The sequence below is a fragment of the Lepisosteus platostomus genome, chromosome 1 (assembly GCF_059453375.1).
Source record: "Lepisosteus platostomus isolate fLepPlt1 chromosome 1, fLepPlt1.hap1, whole genome shotgun sequence".
NCBI lineage: Eukaryota > Metazoa > Chordata > Actinopteri > Semionotiformes > Lepisosteidae > Lepisosteus > Lepisosteus platostomus.
Window position 1 is genome coordinate 58,038,916 of NC_142611.1, and position 25,181 is coordinate 58,064,096.

General features: G+C 35.5%; 1 protein-coding gene across 1 annotated transcript in view; it reads right to left on the reverse strand.

Moving 5' to 3' along the window:
• lrba (LPS-responsive vesicle trafficking, beach and anchor containing) overlaps positions 1-25,181 on the reverse strand; it is a 283,565-nt gene that overhangs the window by 141,020 nt on the left and 117,364 nt on the right. The window contains exon 36 of the mRNA XM_088633176.1: positions 12,830-12,996. Within this exon, the coding sequence (XP_088489302.1) occupies positions 12,830-12,996 (167 nt within the window). The remainder of the gene's footprint in view (positions 1-12,829; positions 12,997-25,181) is intronic.

The following is a 25,181-nucleotide window of genomic DNA, read 5'->3' on the forward strand; positions in this document are numbered from 1 at the left end:
AGATGACTCCCAAAGGGAACACGGGCACATAAAGCTCCATTCTGAACACCACACAAGTATGAGAGATGAAAAATGCAAATCGTTTCCTAATTACCCACGGCTTAGTAAAATGCACCCTCCAATTAACTGCAATTAGACTCAGTGTAAATTTCATGACAAAGGGGCTGAAAATGATATGCTAATTATAGCATTTTCCCAGTCACAAGCTGAGGAAAATGCAGCTTCTTCTCTTTAAGTAAATACTACAGCAAAATGCTCCAGAATTACAGTACTCCTCTTAAGTTCCAGTCTATATATTTGTACTTCACATCCAATAACCTGATAGATATGATGCCTCGGAAGATTTTAACAAGTGCCTTAATGTATTATTGCTCAATAATTAACAATTGGAAAGACAGTGTTATAAATATAATGCATTGACTATGTTACATCAAACAGAATCGTAGTAATGAAGGTATCCAGTTTGTCTTCTTTATATGTCATTATCACTGCATTTTAGAGGTGAATATTGAATAACATAACACATATAAGAAAGAATTACTACTTGAAAACTAACCAAACCCATTCTTCATGTTGTGCTGCAACCACACGGCAAAAACTAATGAAAAATAAACTCAGGGTCAACAAAGGACGGGATGATCTCAGTCCTCGCAGATAGACCCATAGTAGTACAATTTATAATACTGAAATTTGAGTAATACTGAAGAATATTGAAAGCATAACTTAATATTCAGTAATGAGTATTAATAAGAATAAAGTGAGATTAGTTCATGCACAAAATAAATGGGCATTCTATAAAGAGTTATACTAAGTGTTAGAAATGCTAGAAATAGTGATACTAGCTCAATGTACAGACTGAGGAAGTCTCTCAGCTTGCACGATAGCTGGATGATTACCTCTGTGAGCAGAGTGAAGGCCCCGATGAAGATTACATTGTAACTCCAGCTGTCACTCACTCCAGTAGTGCTCCCTTAATCCCAGTTTCTAATCCTCTGTTCTCCATCTATGTAACTTCAGATGTATACATGACAGGTTAATCTAGCAAAGCTGTCACATGCTCATGAAGCACGACCGAGCACATCATGACATTATTATTTATTTGCATGAATTATCTTGCAATTGTAAAATACCAGGATTTTTTTCAAATTGCACAATTTATTTCAATGCTTAAAATATTCTTGCAAAATGCAAAAAACTAAATTTATCAAATTCATTAAGGCAAAATCCATTTAAAAAAACTTAGGGTAGGATTTTTCAATTAAAACAAAAGTATGAAACATTTTGTGCTCATACTAGAGCACGATGCAGGGATTTAGGTGGCATGGGTTGGGTACTTTAGCTACCTTTCTATGTACAATACTGATTAAAACAGAATATCAGCCATTGATGAGCATCTCTTCACCCTTCTTCAGTTATGGCCCAAGAGCAAAGAGCGTGGCTCAAGCTGCACAGACTGGGTAGAGCACCACTATTAAAATACTGTGTAATAAATCTTAACATCAAAGCCGTGTTTCAAATAACAGGTTTCTGAATCTTTGGATTGAAGTAGTTTTGCAATAGCGTCCACGTCACAGTAATGACCACAGGCAAACCAGTTGCTGGTTCAGTTCATTCTCGACACTTTCACCATAATGTTCATGAAGAATGTCTCTTCTTCACACTTTGGTTGAAAACAAATCCATATGTCATGGATCTTTAAGAATTGTCACCCCCAATCACACTAAAGACTCACAATCCAGAGAGACCTTATCATTCATGAGGACTCATTACAGTACTTTTCTAAACAAAAAGGCTAAGTGCTCAAAAAATGTAACAGAATAACTGGATATCCATCCTTTTCTCATGGTAGTCAATATTTAAACCACATGGTACATGTACATGTTCTTTACAGGAACAGTTGTTGGTGTTTGAAACAGGCTCCCCAGCCAGGCGTTTGAGGCCCAAGCTCTGGATGACATTAGATTCACTAGAGTACCAACTTAGACAGATAAGTCACATGGCCTCTTCTCGTGTGCAATGATATTCTTAGACGTGGTTGTTGGAAACAACCTACCTATGTTCTACGCACTGATTCAATGGGACTGTGCAATAAGCACCATAATGAGATTACTGGATTAATAAGACCAAATCTGCCAAATAAGCAAGGTAGTCTTAATGACCTGCTCTTGTTTGTAATTTTCTTATGATCTTACCTTCCTGGAGAATTCTATTTCCTCTCTCCCTTAAAGCACAAGCCTCACACGTGCCTTAAGATTTGTTCATAAGAGAATGACATTGTCTACGAACACATGATCGTGTTTAAATTTAATATGAGCATGTGAATACATACATCTCACACTCACAATATGTTAATTACCTAGGTGTCGCACCCCACACTGATATTAATTTGTTTGATTAATCAAATTAATTGATTTTCACAAGCTTTTTAAACAATTTTTAATAACATTTTCTATATAAAAGGAGAACAAAAAAAAGCAAAAACAGAGAATTTATATTTTTTTCTCTGGTCACAGACAGATATAAAAACATGAAAATCTTCTATACAGAAATTAAATGTCTTAAACCTCTGGAGTAAAAGGAAATACTTGAAATGCTTCGTTAAATGGAGTGACCTCTGTAGCTGCTTTCAAATGAAATGTTGCAAAACTAGCAATGACTAGTTTAAAAAAAAAATGTAAAAATCATTTTCAACCATATTTCCTTTTGATATTAAGATTTATCAACAATACTCAGCTCAACATCTTTGGGTTTCTTGTTAGTCTTCAAACTGGAATATATTTAACTGTATATTGATAAACAAGCCTTAAGTAAAACAAAGCACTGTATTTGTTTTAAATAAAGAGTGAACAACTCTGAGGAAGTATGTGTTCCTCCATCTCTGGGCAATGTATTTCATATTTCCTGTTCTGCTTCCATTGCAAAAGAAAGTGCTGTATTCCAAAGATAAAGGAGATTTTTGGCAAATGGTGAAAGTGAAGAAATAGATGACCTGCTCGGCCACTGTGTAATTACAGTGGCTAGGATTGTAACAATCTATCACATGAAGGAGGATGACACCACGCTAAGGGGTTAGTCAAAGGAGATAGCCTTTGACTAACTACTGGACCCTGACAATCGATACTCCCCAGATATTGCATGCTCAAAAAAAAAAACAATTGAACCCTTAAAAACTTCCAAATAGCTTTCACACTCAGATATTGATCAGAACGTTATCATGACCTTGCTCTGCCAAGGCCTTACTTTCTTAAAGGTATATAAAACTCATAAATCTGTAACCGAAACACAGAAGCCCATGCACTAAACAATGCAGTGGGTCCACATTGAACTATTCCCTTTGAATACTTTGCACTGTGGTATCCCGGTAGCCACAGCTGCAGCACTTCTACAGTTACAAAAACTGAGAAACTAAAACAAAAGGAACAGCGAAATGAATTCCCGATCATTTAGTAGGGAACTCAGAGCACTTTCTGATTTTGCTACAGTAAAATGCTATCCTATATGAGAACAAAAGATAGGTTACAAAAGAGAGCAGGCAATTTGGGCCAATCTAGTTCGTTTGGTGTCTAGTAACTAATTGATCTGAGGATCTCAGCCAGTCATGTCTTGAAAGAAGCCAGGATATCAGCTTCGACTAAGATATACACATCGTGGGAGGGGAATAAAGTTTAAGGAGGTTTACGTTATCAAGTACATCAATTACAGGCGCTTGGAAATTATCATTAAGATTTTAATTAAGATCTATAAAATGGTGATGATACAGCTTTCGAAACAAATACAGAGACGCTAATCTTTTTTTCTTCAGCGGCACACTCTGCTGAGGAATCCTTGAAAAAGGATTTAAAGCAATATAAATTACAGCAACATATGGAAAGCTTCAGCTGCTCAAGACTCTTTAATATGTCCCAGTTTGACACTTTGTTGGTATTCCTTACAATCTTAGTAACTGTGTTGTTTATACTTCTAAAGGTAAATGTTTTCATTAAAGGAGTTTCTTATGAAATTCTGTAACCCCCTGTACTGTATAAAGGCACATTAGCATTCTTTTTTATATCAATTATGTAATGCTCTCCTGTCAAACTTTTCATGCTCCCTCGAGATTTAATAATGTCCTTTTTTAGATGTCGCCCTTTGTTTAAGAGACGCTGCAAATGATGAATGCCTTAAAGATTTTGCTTTAAAACTGTTTAAAGCACAGTACTTGAAATTCCTCCTATGCTGGCAGACACATTTAAAACCAAATGCTGCAAAGAGAGCAAATAGACGCATGTATCCCTTCTTACCCAGAGTTCATATTTGTTTACAAAGGATTAAAATAGATTAATAATAGGACTACTTTATGGAATCAAACTCTAGCTAGCTAATTGATTCTTCTAATATTCCAGACCCACGTTTAACAAAACAACAATTAATTAACTTCAGAACCAAACCTAAGAAGGATGAATAGAAAGCTTATATCTACAGATGTCTCAGTTCTGTTTAGGGCAAGAACAAATGCAATTTTGCTGCCTCACTTTGTGAATTGTTTAGAGATGTTTATAAGCAAACCAAGGAATTTAATACTGCACTATCATTACAATTCAAGTATGCTTGTGAAAACAAGAAACAACACCCAGATAAATGTCTATGAAACAGAAGAATTTTCTTTCAGTTTAAAAGTTCAGATCCCTTTAGATGACTGACTTTCAAAAAGTGCTGACAATACAAGACAGAAAATGTCAATTAAAATTAAATTTAAAATAAAGCAGTGAGTTATTCTTGGAGCCGGGGACATGCACAGTCCAGGGGTGATAACATCTTCCTCAACCTTGGTCTGACTGGAAAGGTGCTGTCTTTGTTGATGAAAAAAGAATATAAACATTACAAGCAAATGGTAAACAATCACTCCTCAAGAGTTTTGGTAAGTCAAATTAAGGTAAGTCTGGTCTGGTGACAGACATTTACCCTAAAGTACATCAGATACCTATCAAAACTATGCAAGTATATAGAACAAACCAGGTTAGAATTCTAGGATAACAGGGGGATATTAAATATTTAAGTTGAAAAGAAAAGGAAAATCTTCATATTGTTGGTATTTATTTTCACATATCTTAGACCCTTTAATCTATAACTAATTGCACTGTTAGTTTAAACATTTGCATTTGGAAATATACGGTATGTGGGGTATCATTTTCTCAGGGTACATCTATTTTTGTCTGTGAACCTGAATTGTGAAACAAAATACATTCATATAGGATTTTTGGCAGACCTAGAATGTTTGTTATACCATGACATTTGTACATTTGTAAACATCTGGTTCATACACAAAAACATATTCAGCTAATGTTTCTTTGTTTTGCCTTTCTTGCTTTGCAGAAATGAACTAAAGGCTAAATGGAAGAGTCTGTTTCAACTCACCATCGGAGTTCTTTGTTCAAGTGCCCAGGGTTAAAAACATTTGTTTTCCAGAATTAAAAGTCTAATCTTATTAAACATCTGCATATTTTAGTGTATACAAAATGTTCGCAGAACTAATTCCATTGTGAACATTCACAGGTATTGTGGCATTTTACCACCTTCTAAACTCCTGGTTTTCTTTTAACAGATACTGTAAGTATTTTCAGTTCATTTTACTAATCACCTCAAATTCTAGTTTGCTTTCTGGCTGTACTTGAAACTTTGCGAGCAATCTTCAACCAAATGCATCTTTACTTAGGACACCAAAAATACAAGCAGTTTAATAACTTGTTTATGCAAGCAACAAATTAAGTGTTAAATTCCTATTAAAGGTCTTATATACGCCAAGAAACAAAACATTAAATACAACACAAACTGGTAGTTTACAATGGTTAACCCTTTTTTGTTGCTCATAAGATTTTTAGGAATAAATCACCTTTTGCAATAAGCACTATTATTTTTGAGTGTAACTGTGGAAAATGGCAAAATCACAGGAAAAGGTTGTTATTAATCGTTTAATCAATAAAATGCTTTGCAAGAAAAGCTTCATACATTTTAATTTAAATCAATGGAAGATAAGGTAGGTCACCATATTTCTACAAATTTCAGAACTAGCCAAATGAGATACATTTGACAAATTAATTTGTGTATCTTACCTAGTCTCTTGCAGTACCCTTTGTAGTACTTTCTGTGTCTGGGAGAAATTCACTGAGTCATAATTTTTCCTTATTGGTCCAGACCGAATGATGAAGGAAAATGTATTAGAAATGATTAAACTCAAACACACTCAAACACTCAAATTACTTAATTCACAAAGTTAAAGTTTTGTGTTTTGATGAAGGTGCTTTTTAAATTTTTCACTCCAGTTAAAAGAGATATTCTTCATTTTCAGTTTTTGAGACACCAAAGCTCTTCAATGAGATCCGGTTACATACTCCACAAGCACTTAAACACCACTGAAAGTAAGGAACCTACAAAAGACCTGAACCTGGCAAGACAGAAAAGATATTACAAAGGCAAAAAAGACTATTCAACCAATAAAAACCAATAACCAATAAAAATATCAAGGGCTTTGAGACCCTCCTGAAACAAAAATGATACAAGCAGTGTTTTTGTTAAAGTCGTGGGATACTAGAATGAACTGATCCACCAGAGCTGTAAAGGAGATTTGTGGGGTTTCTTATAGAAAAGGCTGAATAAGATCCTCACATCATTAAACGAATATTACTCAACATTGTTCTGAATAGCTTCTCATTGTATCTTTTCTTATGCTCTTATTCATTTCACCCGTTTAAAAAAAAATGAGCAAACAATATTATGTGTCATCCTAAATATCTGATGATTTTATTGCTATTCGTATCAATGAAAAAAACTTTGCCTCATTCTTTTTCTCAAGTTCTTAATGAAATATTGGACTTAATACAACATTGGTCTGGCTTTTATACAGTATAATGAAGCAACTAAAAGAATGTGCTTGACAATATAAACTTATTATATGTCTACAGAACACGTAAGTGACTGCCAAGGGAAACCTAGATTAGGAAACCTTTTAGATGGGACTCTGGTGATGTTTATTCATCGAATAATACTTGTTACAGGAGACTGATCTTTAGATAAGGTAGTGACTCTTTTACTTGATGAAGCAACCCAGAGACCATTTATTATGTAATACACAATAAATACAATGCTAGGAAAAACCTGTTCTGAGTATCTAACCTGTAAATGTATCCAATTTATGTTAAAGTAAACAGACCCTGCTCCAGCAACCTTTATAGAAAGAGTTCAACAAATCCAATTTAACTGAGCATGTCTAAAATTAGGCAGAACACTTTTTTTCTATCTATATGGTCCCTATAATTCACAATAAACCTTCTCCTTGTACAATCATTGATCTCCCTTAGTAAAACATACAACTCCATTGGCTGCCCGTCTCAAAAGGCTTATCTTCCACTGCACCTAAAAACAGTAATGTGTATAAATGTTTGGAAGCCAGTTGTAGTAAAATATATATTCATGCCACATGTAAGCAAATTCTCAGAACAGACGTAAAATCTGGTGACATTAGCTAGGTATCAGAAACACAATCAAAAACACTCCTGAGACAGGGGAGTGTAACAACTTTGAAAAGAAAGCACACTATGCAGCACTTTTATCATCACTATTAGTTGTTACATAACATTTTCAGCACGGATAATATCCATGTAGTACAACAAAACATTTTTAACAAAAACAAAATTTCCCCACAGATGAAATTTCTGGAGATTACTACAGATGGAAAAGTAAATGCAGAGCCTTCAAGATTAATTAAAAAATTCTTAATGAAATAAGCCAAAAGTTATAAACTGGATAATGCATCTTGCTTAAAATATTTTTTAAAATGTTAATGTAATCACAGTAGAGTTGCACAGAGCAGAGGTAAAGTTGTAAAAAATTAACTGAATTCCAAAAAACACAAGGGTCACATTTATTCACACCTCTAAGATATCCTTTAAATAAAATCCAACAAAAACAAACTTACAATAACATTCTGCTTTTTGCAAGTGCAATGCAAGCCGAAGGATTTATTTAGTGGCCTACAAAGGTTTCCCATTTCCCTGGGGTATAAAAGGAGGTAACACACAGAAGACATTCAGTAGCAGCATACATCATGGTTAAGGTCAGAGAGCTCTCCAAACACAGCAAGAAAATGGACATTGACAAGTTAGGGATGGCTATAAAAGAATTCACAAAATACAATTTACCAATTTTCACCGTAGTGTCCATTATTCAAAAAACGTAATGCTACTGCAATTCTTAATAACTTTGCCAGGAAGAAGCAGTGAGTGGGTCTTTCCACTACAGGCCGTGAGACAATCTATTTTGGAGGCAACAAAACCAACAACTCAAAAATAGAAAATGATGAAAACCACCATTTGGAGTTGGCAGCATGAATGTAGTATTCATGGCCAGGTAGCAAGATAAAAGCTCGAACCATAAAAGTTCATTTAAACTACATCTGAGTGACAACAGAGCCATGTCTCATTTTCTTATAAAATGAAAATTAAGCTTTTAGATCATGTTCATAGTATTATCCTTGATGTAAAAAAGATGACACTCATGTTGAGAATGAATTCACGCCCACTGTGAGATTTGGGAAAATTCTGTCACCGTTGGACATTCATTCCAAGAAGATCAAGCATGGCTAAAAACAGAATTTCCAGCAGGGCAACATTCCAAATTACCAAAGAAATGATTAACTGCAAACAAAATAAATGTTCTTTACTGCTACCTCAATTTCCAGCCTTAATCCAATTGAATATTTGAGGTTCAAATTCACAAAAGTGATTCACAAAAGAAAACCAAAGGGTCTGAAGAAGCTAGAACAAACTACTGTATACCTAGAGAAAACTGTCAAAATATCCCCCCTGAAGTGCCAGGACACGAATCTAAACCAATAGGTTTGTTGGTAATCAAACTGATACACTTGAAGTAGGTTCAACTGCAAACATTTTCTTTTCTTGTTTCTTTTTCCAGTATTAATATACAGTAATTATGAGCTTGGAGCCAGATCCTTTGTTCCCATAGTGGAAAACAAAATTTAATTTCCATCACGAGGGTGCAGATAGTAGGTTTCAAAAGGCAGGTAATGACAAACAGTTTGGTGCATCTTGGCTGAATGTAGAATATCTAGACATAACCAAGAAGTATTCAAAGCAACAAAAGCCATTAAGAACCATTATCACATCAAGACAAGTTTTGATCTTAAAGTCTAGTTTGTATTTGTGAAGACTGACAAATGTATAGTCACAAATACTTCAATTTTGGCACATTTGTTATTATCCTAAGCCTTAAAAAATAATAACACTTGTTATTATTCATCAGAAGCACTGACCCTGAAAATTAAGAAATCTTTAAAAAGAACGGATCTTAAAAACTCAGCTTTCCTACTATGCTTTACACTTGCTCTGGTTTCATGTTTAGAAAACACTTGATATTAAAATTTAAAAATCCTTACATTCAACCAGGAGAAGTAGGAGAAGCACAACATTCAACAAAAATGGTTTTCAAAGACATAAAACTATTAAGCAGCCTCCTCAATACTGATATTTTTCCTTAAAACTGTTGTTTTAATTTCCCCAATATTTGGAATCAACGAAGTCTGGGTAGAAATGCAGATAAGGGGTGGATGTGTGAAACGAACTGTACATTTAAGTACTGAAAATTCAGTTCAAGTCTTTCATTTTTTTTGCTTCTAAAATGACATACTACAAGATAAAATAGTAATGCTAATATTGATAGTTTGTCCATTATGGGTCAGCTAACTGTCCACTGGAACAGTTACAAAGCTGTTAGTTTCGATTTCACAAGGCCAATCAATATGGAGGCATACTGTTTCAATTTTGCCAGCATTGATTTTTTTTATAACACCACAACCTCAGAGCATTCATCTTTCTGAAAGAAGGAAGATTTGATTTACTGAAGAAAAATTGGAGAGCGCATCACAAAGATTTTTCAGGCAAGCCTGTGACACACAAAAAGATGAATGTCCCTCCGGCTGGGAAGCCTCTAGCCTAAGGGCATCCATTAGAACACACTGAAGCTGCCGAAAATGAGCTGCTTAAAGGGAGAGGGAGGGGGTGCAGGACTGCACTTAAAAGCACAACAGTCTCTTATGACATGACTGGGGATTGCAATATTGAAATCCCACTACAGAAAGAAGTGTGGTAAAAAAAAAACTCTCCATTTGTGTTACGTCTTGTCATTATTTTACACTCGCAGCATTGCGTGTTGATACCCTGTTTTCCCCCTTGACAAGTTAGGAGCCACCTTTCTTAATACTGAGAGTGAATTTCCATGGTACATTAGTCAGCCTATTAGAATGCAATGAAGGACGATATGAGGAAAGGGGAGTGTGTCCTCGGAGACTTCAATCCAGCACTCTCCATCATCTCTCCTCATCTTTCTTACATTCAGCCACTTTACCAGGTGTCATATACATGAAAGATGATTTGTCTCCTGACCCAAATAAACACAATGCCTGCTCTGCAGTGTATGTATTCACCCCCCCCCCAAAAAAAATTACTTCTGCCACTCGGCTCATTTGTGGACACGTTCTTTACTATTCGTTTTTTTTTTATCAGATAATTTTTGTTTTCACCTGAGCCTCAACTCTAGGTGACAGTAATGTATGGAAGAACAGGTACTCATGGCTGTCCCTGGCATTTCCTCCAATCATGCAGCATTTGGAAAAAGGCAGTGACAGTAAAGGGCATGCTGTTATCAGAGGACTGCGAGAGGAAATGTTTCCTTTGTTTGCCAGAAAGAACCCCCAGGACTTTTTACAATCCAATGGAAAGGATAGAGAGGAAAAAAATAAAAAGCACCTAACACCTCAACTCTCTGGAGGCAAAAGCTGGTGTAAGCTGGATATTAAGACACAAATTGCATTCAGGCAGGTCACTGGATGTCAAAAGATATTAGATGCCTGCTGTGAGGAAACAACAATTCCCATCAGCTTCTGAGAAAATAATATTTTCATTTTCAGATTTTATTGAATGGAAACTTTGGGGAATATGTCTTTATGAAACGCTACAAGGGCTTGCAAATTTTACACCTTCACAAAAGGTCGTAATCATTGCGCTGATGTCCTTGCAGTCGCAGATTTCATTTTGTCTGATGAAAAAAAATTGGATTTGTGTGTGTGCTTTTCTCTCTGTCTCTTAACTCCCAGTCTCTCCCCTCCTCTCTTCCTCCCTTGTTTGCAGTTATGTTGCAGTACCAGATGTTTCTCAAATGCCACATGCTGGGGCTCCATTGCTGAATGCAGCACCTGACCTTCTCAGTAATTGACGAAAAATATTGATGTAATGGCACAGGTCTGATTGTGATTTATTAAAACCACTGCCGATCCCAGGCTGTCTGCCAGCATTGGAGCCCGCTGATCGCATGGCATTAGGAAAGCCATCAATATCAAAACAAAATAAATGACATTAATGGGAAAGTATTGGAGCTTTAGAGCTAGATCTCACAGCAAATTACATGGCCTTGTGCAAGTGCATAAGGACGAAAAAAGGGGAAAAAACCTCTAAAAATACCACAAACCAAATAACTAAATCTCAAGAGATTAAATGTAGCATAACAAGGTAAAAGGGCTCTGAGGAGTCTGCTTTCATGATAACTGCTCCAATGAGCATACTTCATTTAGAAAAATGTTTTGGGGTTTAACTGCAGGTTTAGCTAAAATGAATATTATTCAAGGTGGTTAAAAGGAAAAAAATACTTTTAGCCCAGAAAAGGTCTAGGACTTATTTGAATGCATCAGACTACCACAAAGGCTTCATACATTGCCATTGTACATCTCAAACTAGATGCTAATAGCAGAACATATAGCATAATAAATATAGACTTACTACAATTACCAGAACAAACACAGACTAATTCTGCAAGAAGCACCTGAAGAAGGCTCCACGGCCGAAACGTTGTGTTCTCTTTCTTCTTTTTTTCAGCATGGAATAAACCTATTACTTGTTCCTTTGCAGCCTACGCATGCTGACGCAGCTACCCACCTGAACTAATTCTGCAAGACCATGGCCACTTGGCATGTGCCACTTGGCAGTGCAAACACTGTTCAAAACAGTGTTTCTTACAATGTTTAAACTGCATCACCTCATGTCACCCAAAGGGGACACTCCTCAATACCACCAACAGTCTAATAGTCACCCGTGTTCCCTTATAAATTTGCAAACAAAACACATTAGAGACACTCGTGTGCAAAAGGTCTTCTGCTGGCAGGAATTTGATTAGGCCAGTAATTAAACTTGTTATAAAAATAATCACATTTCATGTCCCCGCAGAATAGAAACCAGCCACAAACGAGAAAGCAGTTGAGAGAATTAACCTTTTTTGAATAAAGGGAGCTTGCTGTTTGATGAGTGTTGTGTTCCTGATAACCCCACTAGTATATACCGAGTCGCTTGAACTTTGTTTCAAGCAGCCAGTGATAGTGCAATACCATTCGACATACAATTATATCATGAGACAGATTAAAAAGTAACATTATTGCTTTCAATAATCATCAGTTGTGTTCAGAATAATGTGAAAAAAACAAGTTCAGCACTAAGATCTATAAAACATTGCCTACAGATTCTGAAAATTTTATAGCATACGATTTCATAATGTTCTTTATCATCAGAAAAGATGCCTGGAACCACATTTAACTATTTAAACTGTTAATGTACCATCAGTCAAAACATCACACAGATACAAATGGAAACAAAACAAACAGGAAAGCTGAAATAACAGGAACATGCGCATAACAGGTAAGGTTGCTTTAATACGATATAAGGCACATTGTGTGACATAAACTGGTAAAACCCCACAGCCTGCCTCTGGAACACAAGAGAAGAGTGCACATTACCTGAGAGAGGAGTTTCCCCAGGCCCCGTGCTTGTCCGTCAGGATGTTGATGATCTTCTGGATCAGCTGGGTCGCTGTCACATGGTCCCGATATTTGGCTGCTCTTATTAAATGATCACACATCTTCTCTTCATCTCGCTTCTCTGCAGCATACTGGGCACACAGTGACTGTTAAAAAAAATACATACGAATATATCTGAATTCCCCAAAACAGAAAATAAAAAATTGCTAGAATCTTCTATTGTCCATATACAGTATACCCAAGCCTAAGTGTCTTTGAAGAAAACCTACCTAAACCTTCAGTGGTGTAATAGCTTTACCTTTGTAGTCCTCTAATTTCAAAAAGAGACATCACAGTACAAACTGCTTTATCACAATTTGTCCCCTTATGTTGTATACAATCACATACAAGGCTGTATACAAGGCCGAATAGCATTAATATAATAGTAAGATCAGTGAATCATTTTGATCATGGAGTAATCAGTTTGTACACAAGGGGTTGCACTCCATGTGCAGAAATTCTAGACAGACTTCAAACAAATGTAATTGTAGGGTCAATGATGTGCTCTAGCCATAGTGATTAATAATACTGGATACACATTTTCTAATGGCCACAGGCTAAAAATGAGAAAACCCACAATGACAATTATCGCAGAAGAACGAATGCTTAGCAAGGCAGGTTTCCTTCATGAAAAATCTGTCTACAGTATTTCTGAGTAAATCATTAAATACAGAACAATGTGGGCTAATGCAGTAATTAGTAGAGCAATACAAGGCAAGCTATAGTTCTGTAAATACCTATTATATGTGTATATAAAAAACATAAATGTATTTAAAAGATGACAGCATCTGGAGTGCAAAAATACAGTGTATAAATACAATTGTGGAAAAATATCAAACATTACATCTAAACACAATAAAGGTTTTCTCATCATAAGAGATGAGAAATTCTTATGAAAATTCTAAATCTGTGAACCCAGATAACTGAGGGAGGCTGAAAGTAACCAAACCAGGATCTTTGAGAAATGTGCATTTTGTCCAATCTAATTAGACCTCCAAGTACACTTACTTCTGTGGTCAAAACATAAAATTACTGGTAGATATTCACAAAGCCAAATCCATACACTACAACACACTCAACACTGAAAACACATTATACCATATGCTAAGGAAAACTGTCCTGTAAGCGGAGGCAATTGTATCAACCAAATCACAAATGAAATACTCAACAGAATATGTATAATTATTAATACACACGGTGCATGTTTTCATCAAATGTAAATGGAAACTACAGATTAAGCTAAACTTTCAAACCTGACATTCATTTTTGACCTGAAATTCACTCACCACAAATGAGCATATAGACAGTACAACAACTGTGTAAAGAAAAGGAAGATTATTTTGAATATGTTAAAACTCTGTGGCATCATAACTTTCCTTAAATTTTCATAATTCAATTTAAAATATAACTAAGCAATGGATTAAGAAGTACAGTTTTCTTGTAAGAATACATAGAAATAGACATCTGTTCTCCAAAGTTAGCAGTAAACACTCTAAAGTGCTTTGTAATGGATCCTCCTCTCCAATTTGAGCAGCAACTTTTCATATCTGACAGAAAATCCATAGGTATAAATCACATTAGAAAGCTATTCTTTCCTAATTATCAATCTCTGTCTCTTTGTGGAACATTAAAGTCAAGTTTGACCTTAAAGCATGATAAAATGGAAATCAAACAAAAATATTTTATAGAAATACCAGTTGAACTTTAAACATTAACCCATTTAAAGATCTGCATCACCTCAGAAGACTGTCTGAGTGAATGTTGTTACCATTAATCTCCATCTCTATAGTCCACTCTGGCTAGAGCACGAGACCAGTTTAACAAACAGATGCTAGACACTGGTTTTGTCTTTGGCTGGAAAACATTTAAATTAACACACTGATTTCTCGTACGCATGAACTTCAAGGGTTCTACTGCCGTCTACAGATTTATAAAACACCTTAGTTGGGAAAATCCTTCAGTCAACTAACCACAATGTATCACACTGCTGGAAACATTTTAGGCACACAGTGTTCCATATACAAAGTTATAAATTAACATGGTACATAAATTCTAGGTAGGGAGAGCAAGTATATAGGATGTAAGAAATCCAGAAAGCTTTTCTACTGAACACCAGAATTTGTAGTTGGACCAAAGATAAGCAGTGCAAGGAATATATTAACGTTTTTTATTCCACTAATACTCAATATACATGCATTAAATATTGTACACTTGCAAACATGTACTTTAAATTACAGCACACATTCACATGGTATTTTATAAACATTAATTGGATGTCCAGGTTTTACAGACTTAAATTCTACTAATAAGTGCTTCATCCACCCACACAAATTATTAGCCATAAAACTCCAACACAATATAATGAGCTTTTATTAATGGACCAGTAACAAAGCTGAAACCTTAAGTGAAATACTTTACTTCTCTGAAAATAACATTCAAACGGCTACACAATGTGATCATGAATAATCTTGAGTTTGAAATGGAAGTGTCATCCTTCTCAATACCGATTTCTGAATAATGATGCAACGATTTCTATTAGAAGACAGTACTGTCCAATACATACTGTCCGGTGGATTTACTAGGCTTTGCCATCTTTTAAAGAATAAAGAAAAAATCCTAAACTATAGGACAGCTGTTGTAATTGTGAGACTTAATCCATTTTGGACTGACAGTGTAGATGAGATTTTGACAGACAAAAAATGACTTGGGATCATGTAGATTCAATAAATATGAAACCAACTTGATGCATTCAGAAAAATGCTACAAAAACTAGTGGATTCCAGTGATATGTCTAGCACAGTATAAGCATCACAGGCTTAAATATCAATAAGATTTTATTACATACTAGACAATTAATTACAAGTTCTTGACAAGTATTGGAAAAATATCTATACTTATATAAGGTACAAGGTCTCTAGGAATTCAAAGCCCAGAAAACCATTTCTGTAGCTGATATCAGCTCTTAGCTGTTCAAAGTTTTGTCCAGTCTCCAGATGAGAATCCTTTTAAGAATCCAAGCAGGAAATATCATAGTAATTCAAATCCACATATTAAATTTTGCTGGCGAGCTTTCATAATGCAACCCATATACATGAAAATGAAACACATTTTTGCTCAAAACCTAGAAAGTTCTATTGCTTTTATTAAATACTTTGAACAGATCAAAATCAGATCTTTGAAACTATGAACACCCTTAACAAGAGGCTAGATTTTGATCAAAAGGCCTTTATGCTACTGCAAATGTCTTAGAGTTTGACTACCAGGCTTAAATTTGAGAGACAACTTTATTTGCACTTCAGTCTCTCTTTGGAACCATACTCTGCAAAGAATTGCAGCACTAGTGTTAGCAACAGTGGTTGGAACGGGTTCTGAGGTGTGGGTTCATTAACATTTGCTCGCAAAGCCATACATTTGCATTAAAAAAAAACATCTTGGAGGCTTTTTCTCAACACAATCCTCAGGGCATACAATTCTGCTGATTATAAGGATAAGGATTCACTGTATTTTGAACAGTGTTCAGAATACACATCTGTAATTTATTTATTAACTGTTAAGAGAGACAGTAACCACAATGAAGGTAAAGAAAAAAACATAATAAACTCTTATAGTATACAGTATTTAAAGTTTTTTAACTTGATTTTTTTTAAATGGAGAACATACAGTATATAAGTCACTCTTAATTTAACTAGGCGAGTGTGGACAATATCTGTCAGGTACCACTGGGAGATACTGAAGGAGACATGGAAAGATTCCACAGCATGTCACATTTGACCATAAAGGCATGCATTTTGTTAGTGAGGCTACACACGTAAAAAGTACATAAAATATGACACCTTTGTCTTAAGTGTTTGGTATGTAACTATTGCAAGCAACAGATTTATCTAATTTTTAGCCAATGTTCAACCACTCTTGTAATTATGTAAATTGTCAGTAAAGAGATATTATTAATAGTAATGCCTACAGTGCATGTATTGCTGATTTGCAAAATGCAATAATGGAAAATATATGTGGTCATTTTGTGTAAAATATGGTTACTATGTACAAATGTAGAACACATTCCTTATGGAATGGAAAAAAATCAACATGTGCATGGAAAAAAAGCAATCGGAAAATAATATAAAAGTAAAGTTTATTGAGACAGAAACCTGGACATAATGATGACTATTTGATGATGTTTGCACATTTTTGCTGCACAGGGGTGTTGTCATATATGCAATTTTCTTCCTTCCTCTCCTGAGAAGTACTTGTGCTACTCCTGTGGACTGATCCATTCCTTCTAGCTTTATTTGAAAGATTCACTTGTGTTTCTTGCAGCAGTAGTAGTGTCTGTGTGTACTTCCAGATGCAGAGGATATATATGCTACCGTAATTTTTGTCACTCCTCCCTAAGTGAAACATCTAATTGCTTTAGGACATCTTATTGTCGCTCACCATTGTAGTGTAAACGGGGAACATTTAGCAGGAACAGAACAGAGGCTCATGATTAGCTAGTCCATTAAGTTAGTCAGTAAAGTTTGCCACCCATGCATGATCATTTCAGTTTTGCTTGACACTACTCCTAATCAAAGTCACTGTCCTTGCACAAGCCAGTCCTTTCAAGACATGTTCGCATGTTTTTCTCCACATAAAGGTCTGGAGTGATAAATATGATGATCCAGGTAAATGTAAAACATAATAACATTTGCAGTTCACATCTTAATAGCTACGCAATACCTTACTCTAAAAAAGCCTAAAACAAAGGGTGTCATCTGAAGTGTTTGCCTTGCTTACCAGTGGGAAGAAACAGGTGAACATAGGTGATCAAAAGGGTGTTTCTAGTGATTTTCTAGTGAAAGTTAATTAACTTTCTGGTAAATCATTAGAACCATAATAAAGAATGATAGATATTCAACAGCCACAGAGCAAAACACATTAAGAAACAAGGAAGGAAGCAGACAAAAGAGGGGAGAAGGAAGACAAGGAAGACAGGGTGGAGGGGAAAGAGAAGGGATATCACCATCAATATCCTCTTCCTCAAAGCTCAAGCCATGAGGATTTTGTTGTGATCCGCCTTGAAGACCAGATTCCAGCTCAGTGACCTGACCATTATTCTAAAGAGTCTAATGATATTTTAAAGAGTCATTTTATTTTAGGAAATTCTGATTTCCTATATTGTGGAATCCTCAGACTAAAAATGTTCTCTCCTAGTTGGGGATATTAGAATAGGGAGATTGACAAAATTCACGTTTGCTGTTGTGGGAAAGGAGATTTAGTTCCACACAGGATCTTTTATTAAGACACAGGGCTTTTCTCTTTTGGGCCAGTGAAGGTGTTCATAGTAGTTTCAGATTACAGAGGAAAAACCTTTGGAGGTCCAGGTCTGTAAGATTTGTCCATATGTGTTACTGTGTAATGTTGAGTTATTGTTTTATTAATAAAGATCTCTTGTCCAAGATGACTCATTCGTCTGATTGATTTATTATTCTATTACCATGTGCCTCACATTTCCCTATTGCTATGGTTTAATTTTTGACCCCACTAATTTCTAACAATATGCAAGACAACAAAATAGATTCTCAACAATCACTAGGTAAGAATTGTAATCCATCTATTCATCATTAGAAAGTGAAGTCGGTAGCCACCAAGACCCTATCCTGGAAGCATAAGATATTGGGTGATCTTTACACAGGTCTAAAGATGGAGCACCTATCCAGAGACTGGCAGCATGTGAATGAGCCTCTGGGGTGTTTGCACATCTTTCCAAGTTCAGGGGTTAAGAGGCATAATAAGCATATGAAAGGGATAAGGGCTCGACTGTTATACTGTTGACTAATGTTCCTCATTCTGCAGCAAATGTGCAGTAGAGCTAGTACCAAATATATCCTGTCTCCCGGATATCCACACTAGAAGACAAAGTGCGTTGCCCACTACAACAAAGCAGCTAAAGAGGGGCCCTCACAACGGTAATTCTAGCTGGGGAACTAAACTGTACAAATCTCTTTAAAATGCATGATTTGCACTTTTCTTGATAATGTCTTCCAAAGCTTGTCAACTACTGCCTATCCGTCTCTAATTTCTCAAGTCCTGGGGCACACGGTCTCGGAAGGTTTCACTTAAAAAAGAAATAGCACAAGACTGAAGTGTCCTTGTCATGTTTGAATCAATGCAAATTCACTGAATATAAGGATATTTGGGAAGGGGGACGGGATAAACAATGAGGATGCTGAATCGTGCAGTTTCAAAGATTCTTGCACTTGATCTTTGCCCTCAAGTTTAAAGCCAACATAAAATGCCATCAGGGGAATTCAGACAATGGCTCCTGGATAGAAAAGGGAAGACTAAGAAAAATGAAGGTTTAAAAGTACAATGGCGAACAAAAGTCACAGAATGACAATGTCTGACAGCCGCTTCAATTCTGAAATGATGCCCCTGTCACCCAACGCCTCCAAGTATTGATTTTCCTCTGCATGGAAAGAATCTAATCCAATGAAACAGATATAGCATCATCCCCTCGATAACAGCCATCAAGGTTAACACAGGCAGAACACTTATCAAAGTATCTCTTCTACTTCTTCTTGTTTTAATGGACTGGTCACAATGCGAGATGGCAGCTTCTTCATCTCCCCAAGCAGTATTCTTCCAAAATCACATTCATCTGTCCTATTAGTCCACATTGAGAATAAAATTCTACGTTGAAGTGACTTCAAGGTCAAGCAAGTTGAAAATCAAATGTATTAAATTGTCATTTTACAACATGAGAAAAAAAGTGGAGCATACATCTTTCCATGAATAAGAAACCCTTTATTTTTTCTTAAAAGCTGCTTTGTTTTCTTTCAGCATAAAAACTGTATAACTCTGTGTAGAGCAAACAAACTGTATGCATCATGTATACAGTCTAAACTACTAGAGAATCAGGAAATATATTAGGTAATGATTGCTCTGTATATCTATAACATTTTTTGTTCCAAAACTGAATAAAATGGGAAACAGCGTAGTTATACAATCACTTGACATCTGTCCTACGTATGTTGAAAAATAAGTCACACTTCCTATAAGTGATCTTTTTTTAGCTAAATAAAAATTAACACTTCGGTCTTGTGTCATCACATCAATGCTTTCAAACTTATTTACAACACCGTCATGCATTATAAAGCACACAGAAGTAATGTCATGATATTCACAGACTGAAGTGATGTTTCTGTACTGTACATAAATTACCAGGTTAACTTCAGCTAATACCATATATAAAACACTGAACTTATTTTTCTTGAATATGAATTTGGGCACTTTACATGGAAGACTTATTCAATTTAATTGCCACTTTAGCTGAAAAAAAAGCCAGTGCTGCATTTGCTGAGCTATCATTTTGACCACAGCACAATATATTTTAATCCTTTTCCCTTGATGCATTTCAACAAAGCAAATTACCCAGGGTACTAAAAATAAAGACACTGTTACAAAATATAAAGTGGGAAGAAAAGAAATAATCATACTTCTAGTCTCTACCTGACTGTCAAAAAATCCCAATAAAATGATGTATATTGTAAAGTCCTCTCCTTCTCCAGCTGTACCAAGGGACTTCATTACGCACGGGGAAGAAGGTAGGAGTGAGGTAAAAGCAAACTGGCTACAGCTTCTTTATGGCAGCAGTCACCACTAAAGCAGTCTCTGATCCTGACACAAGGGAACAAGGAGAGCTCCTTACTCATCTAAACTTCTAAAACCCATACAATGAAACACAACCTTTAGAACTACGACCCCTTTATAAAAGTCTTTCAGAGTCAAATTGAGAAAAGCCTCTACACATCTCATTTCTTCTATAAAACACTTTCTGATCTTAACATCAATGCCACTGGTGTCCAAGAACATTAGCCACATACTGTACATTTTCAGCACCCACTTCTTCCTCATACTCATAAAAAAATTGAAAAGTACTTGTAATTATTTGCCTTTTTCTTTACATAATTAAATTAATCACGGTGTATCTGCAAATCTGTGAAAATAATTAAGCATAAAGAATGGAATGCCATACTTTTGTTCCTAGGTAGGCCCTTGATGCTACAATTACATTCAACATGTCAACACCTTTGTTCAGAGAAATCTCGTGCATGGTCTGAAGATAAAATGTCAGAAGTATAGAACTAATAAGGGATTGAACTTTTCTAAAATAATATTTCACTTATGAAACACTATGGTGTTTGTTTATTATTATTAATGGCACCAGCCTGTTAATAATATTTCCACAGTTAAACTGGGGTGTGACGACTGTAAGCAGCCTAACAAATTCAGTGCAGCCCATGATCAAGAAAGATGAATTGATGAACTGATTGCATATTTTAAGCCTATAAAACAGTATTTTATAACCATCATATGAAAATATGTCTTCCTTTGATCATAAACAAAGAAGTAAACAGCAACCGGATGGGTGGGAGCAGAAACCTGTTTTCAATGTGTTTTGGGATTCCTGAAGTACATACTGTATAACTTATTCCAAGGTCAACTTCCATTACATTAACTCGTCATGCTTCTTTAGGGCATTTCACTATCCCCTACAGTCTGAAGTGCAGTCTGAAGGGTAAATGCCCAGCTTGTGCAACGTTTCCGTCAGAGATCTTCTCTAGGGTTTGAGCTGACAAGTGCCAACATAGATTGAGCAGAAGCTGAATATAACTTTGAAATCCAGCTCAGTTTTAAGGGTATTTATTTGGAGTTAAACAAATTGCTGTTTTATGACTCTATGTCTGTTGCACAATTATGATTAGAGTTCTTGATTTGTCTTTTCCATTTTCTCATATTATCATCACCAATGTATATTATAAGCACGAATATTGCATTTTCATATACAGTATTCAAAAGTACATTATAACGTATTTGCTTGTCTGTATTTTAACATCTATTTTCCCGTTGAGCAATACTACTACAGAAGTTACTCCTGCTGTGTAGTCTGAGTGACTTTGTCTTCAGCATCAACCTCAAGTTTAAAACGAGTCTACAATGTATACAGTTATATATATATATCACCCTAGAAGACACAGTACAATGGTACTGAAAGCTAATTAGAGAAGTAACCACGTGCTTTCAAGAAAAGACAGAAAATCCTCTTTAATTAAAGTGCATTTTAACCAGATCAAAGAGTCTATGAAAAAGAAACGACCTAAACCTACGTCACTCTTCTGTATCAAAGCCTTGAAATCTGCCCTTGTGCCCTACAAACCACCACGTTTCACCCCTAATGAAGGCCAATGAAAGAAGAGTTCGATTTTTCCCCCTTTCTCTTTAAAAGCAGGTATCAAAGCAGATCACACAGTGCTACAGTGGAGCATCATCTGAAGATCTTTTTCACATTAAGGATCCTATTAGAAAGAAAACACTAAAAGGTAATTGAATTTCCCTCAGTTATCTTCATCTCTGTCAGCTCCTGCTATAATAACTTACTCTCAAGAGCAGAGATAACTCAATTCTGTCCGGCAAGCATATGTTATGAATCTCTAAAGCAAACTTGTCTAAATCATTCTGGTCTTCTATCAAGGTTTCTTGTGGATATGAACTCTGACAGGAGCAAACATAAATTTATTTTTATCTATTTAATAATTCACTTCCTAGTGTCTCGCATTTCACTGAAAGCATCCTTAGAAGTGTGCATTACAACAAATTCCATTACCCAAGCTAATGTTGAGGAGGGAAACTATTCAATCCTAGTACCACTAACTTTAACAGAGCACACAACCACATTTAGCTCTGATGCTTCACCTAAGTCTATAAATGGTTCTTCTATAGTCATTTTATGCCGATAGTTGCTTTTCAGGTTTGCAAATCTTCTGCAAGTGGCTCTTCCTATTAATGTCTTTTAAAAAGCTTAAATGAAACATTAATGAAATTCTAAGAACAAAAAGTCTATAAAACATTTCAAAGTATGGGCTTACTCTAACAGACTCAAAAAAGGTAAGTGATTTGGGCCTTGGCTGCCGTTTTTAAAAATAGAACAACTTCCTGTCATTAGGACAGGATTCAGCACATTTAGGAAATAATAATAATAATAAACTTTATTTTATATAGCACCTTTAAAGGTGGCTTCTCAAAGCGCATTACAGAATGACAACAACAATAAATAAAAAGAATACACAAGATAAAACACAATTACAATATATAGAGGAGACTGTGGATGGTGGTACTAAGAAAAGCAGAGGGGTGAAGAACGGAACCAGTTAAGTAAAGGCTTTTCTAAAGAATAAGGTTTTGAGTCTGGATTTGAAAGTTTAGAGAAGGTGACTCTGATATCCTTGGGGAGAGAGTTCCAGAGCTTGGGGGCATAACAGGAGAAGGCCCTGTCACCCATACAATGTAGACGGGCTTGGGGGACAGTAAGAAGAGCGAAGGTTACGGGGTGGGGAGTAGGGAGATAATAGTTCAGACAGGTACTGAGGTTCCAAGCCATGCAGAGCCTTAAAGGTGAGCATGAGGATTTTAAAGTCTACACGGAACTTGACCGGAAGCCAGTGCAAGGACTCCAGGATAAGAGTAATGTGATCATTTGCACTAGACCTGGTCAGGATTCTGGCTGCTGAATTTTGGACATACTGCAGTTTGTTCAAAGTAGATTTAGATACCCCACCGAGTAGAGCATTACAGTAGTCAATTCGAAAGAACACGAACGTGTTGATCAGCTTTTCAGCCACAGTTAGTGATAACATAGGGCGTAGTCTAGCGATGTTTCTAAGGTGAAAAAAAGATATTTTGACAGTATGTTGCACATGTGGGTCGAATGTTAAGACAGAATTGAATATAACCCCAAGGTTTTTCAATTTAGATTGAAGCTCAAGTACAGAACCATCTACAGATAGGGTTACAGGACTGGCTTTACGAAGTTGATGGGGGGTGCCAATAAGCATGACTTCAGTCTTGTCGCAGTTAAGATGAAGGAAGTTTTGAGTCATACAAATTTTTATGTCAGAGATGCAATTAGATAGAATAGACTATAAACATTTCTATAGAACTGTGTTCCATGTAATTTACACAATCTTGCAAACATTTTTGGATTCTCTCAAAGAAATCACTGTTTGCAAAACTTGCTTTGTGAAATATTTCACAAACATGATATTTTTACTGGATAAGATAAAAAAACATTAGTATGTTTATGTGTGTGTTAAACAGTATTTTTTAGTATAGTATATTTGTCAGTAGCTTGCAAAACAGTCAGTATTATAAAAGTAACTCCTTATTGCATACAAAAAAACATACACATGTACACTGAAATATACTTGCAAAGATACTGTAGCAGTTTTTTTTTTTTTTTCAGCAAGCATGAATGCAATATACTGTATATATAAAAACCAAGACCACAAAACAATTTTACCCATGGGACATTTTTCTTTTGCTGGTATTTTTATTGTAGTACTGCAAAATGAAACCAGTCGCTCACAAAGAGCAGGAAAAACAGAAAAGGAAGAAAATCAATACAGCAATATCAGCGGTGCACTTATCAGAGGGCTACTTCTTACAGAGGTCACTGCACAGCAACTTGATTTAAGTGGGGAATTCAATTCTAAAACATACTTTGTACCAGCCATGGCGGGTATCTGATTAAAGCCGAAACAGTTTGTGCATGGAACAGGCATTAAAAAGAGAGGAATAACAAATATAATAATAAAAATTAGGTTTAAGAATTACGTTTAATTCTACAGAGCATACTGAGACAGCCAAAATTAAAATGTAGCTGAAACAAAACTAATGATTTGACTGAAATACAGTAGCAGTACACAGATATAGTTAAAAATAAGTACCTGAGCAAAATAACTGTTTTATAAAATGATACGAATAGTTGCTTAATGTATTTTGCTTATTTAAGATTTCATATATTGCCATCTCATTGTATTGTTGGTTTAAAACAATTCAATAATATAACAAATTTAAGCAACACTTTAGAGCTACAGTATAAAAAACAAACCTTTAATTTTCACAGTTGTAAATGCGGATAAATTGTTTTAAATCCTACTCAGTTTTAATACTTCATTATCATTTGTACAGTGTGCAGTTTGGTGACACTCTATTGTACAGTACCAGATTGCCATAAAAGTGTAGTACAAAAAAGTGTAGTGTTTCCAAACTTCGGCCAGTTCGATGAGGCTAGATGAAAATAATTAAGTCACTGCAATTACTGTCTGTGTGCCCTGGCAATATCATCCTATTCTGCGGGATACTGAAGCTCTGCCTTGCACAGCTTGTGTTCACAAGTGCCTATGCATTCAAAGTTTTTTAATCATTATTTTAGTTATGTATGTTATATGTATAAATACTTATGTTTTTAATCTCTGAT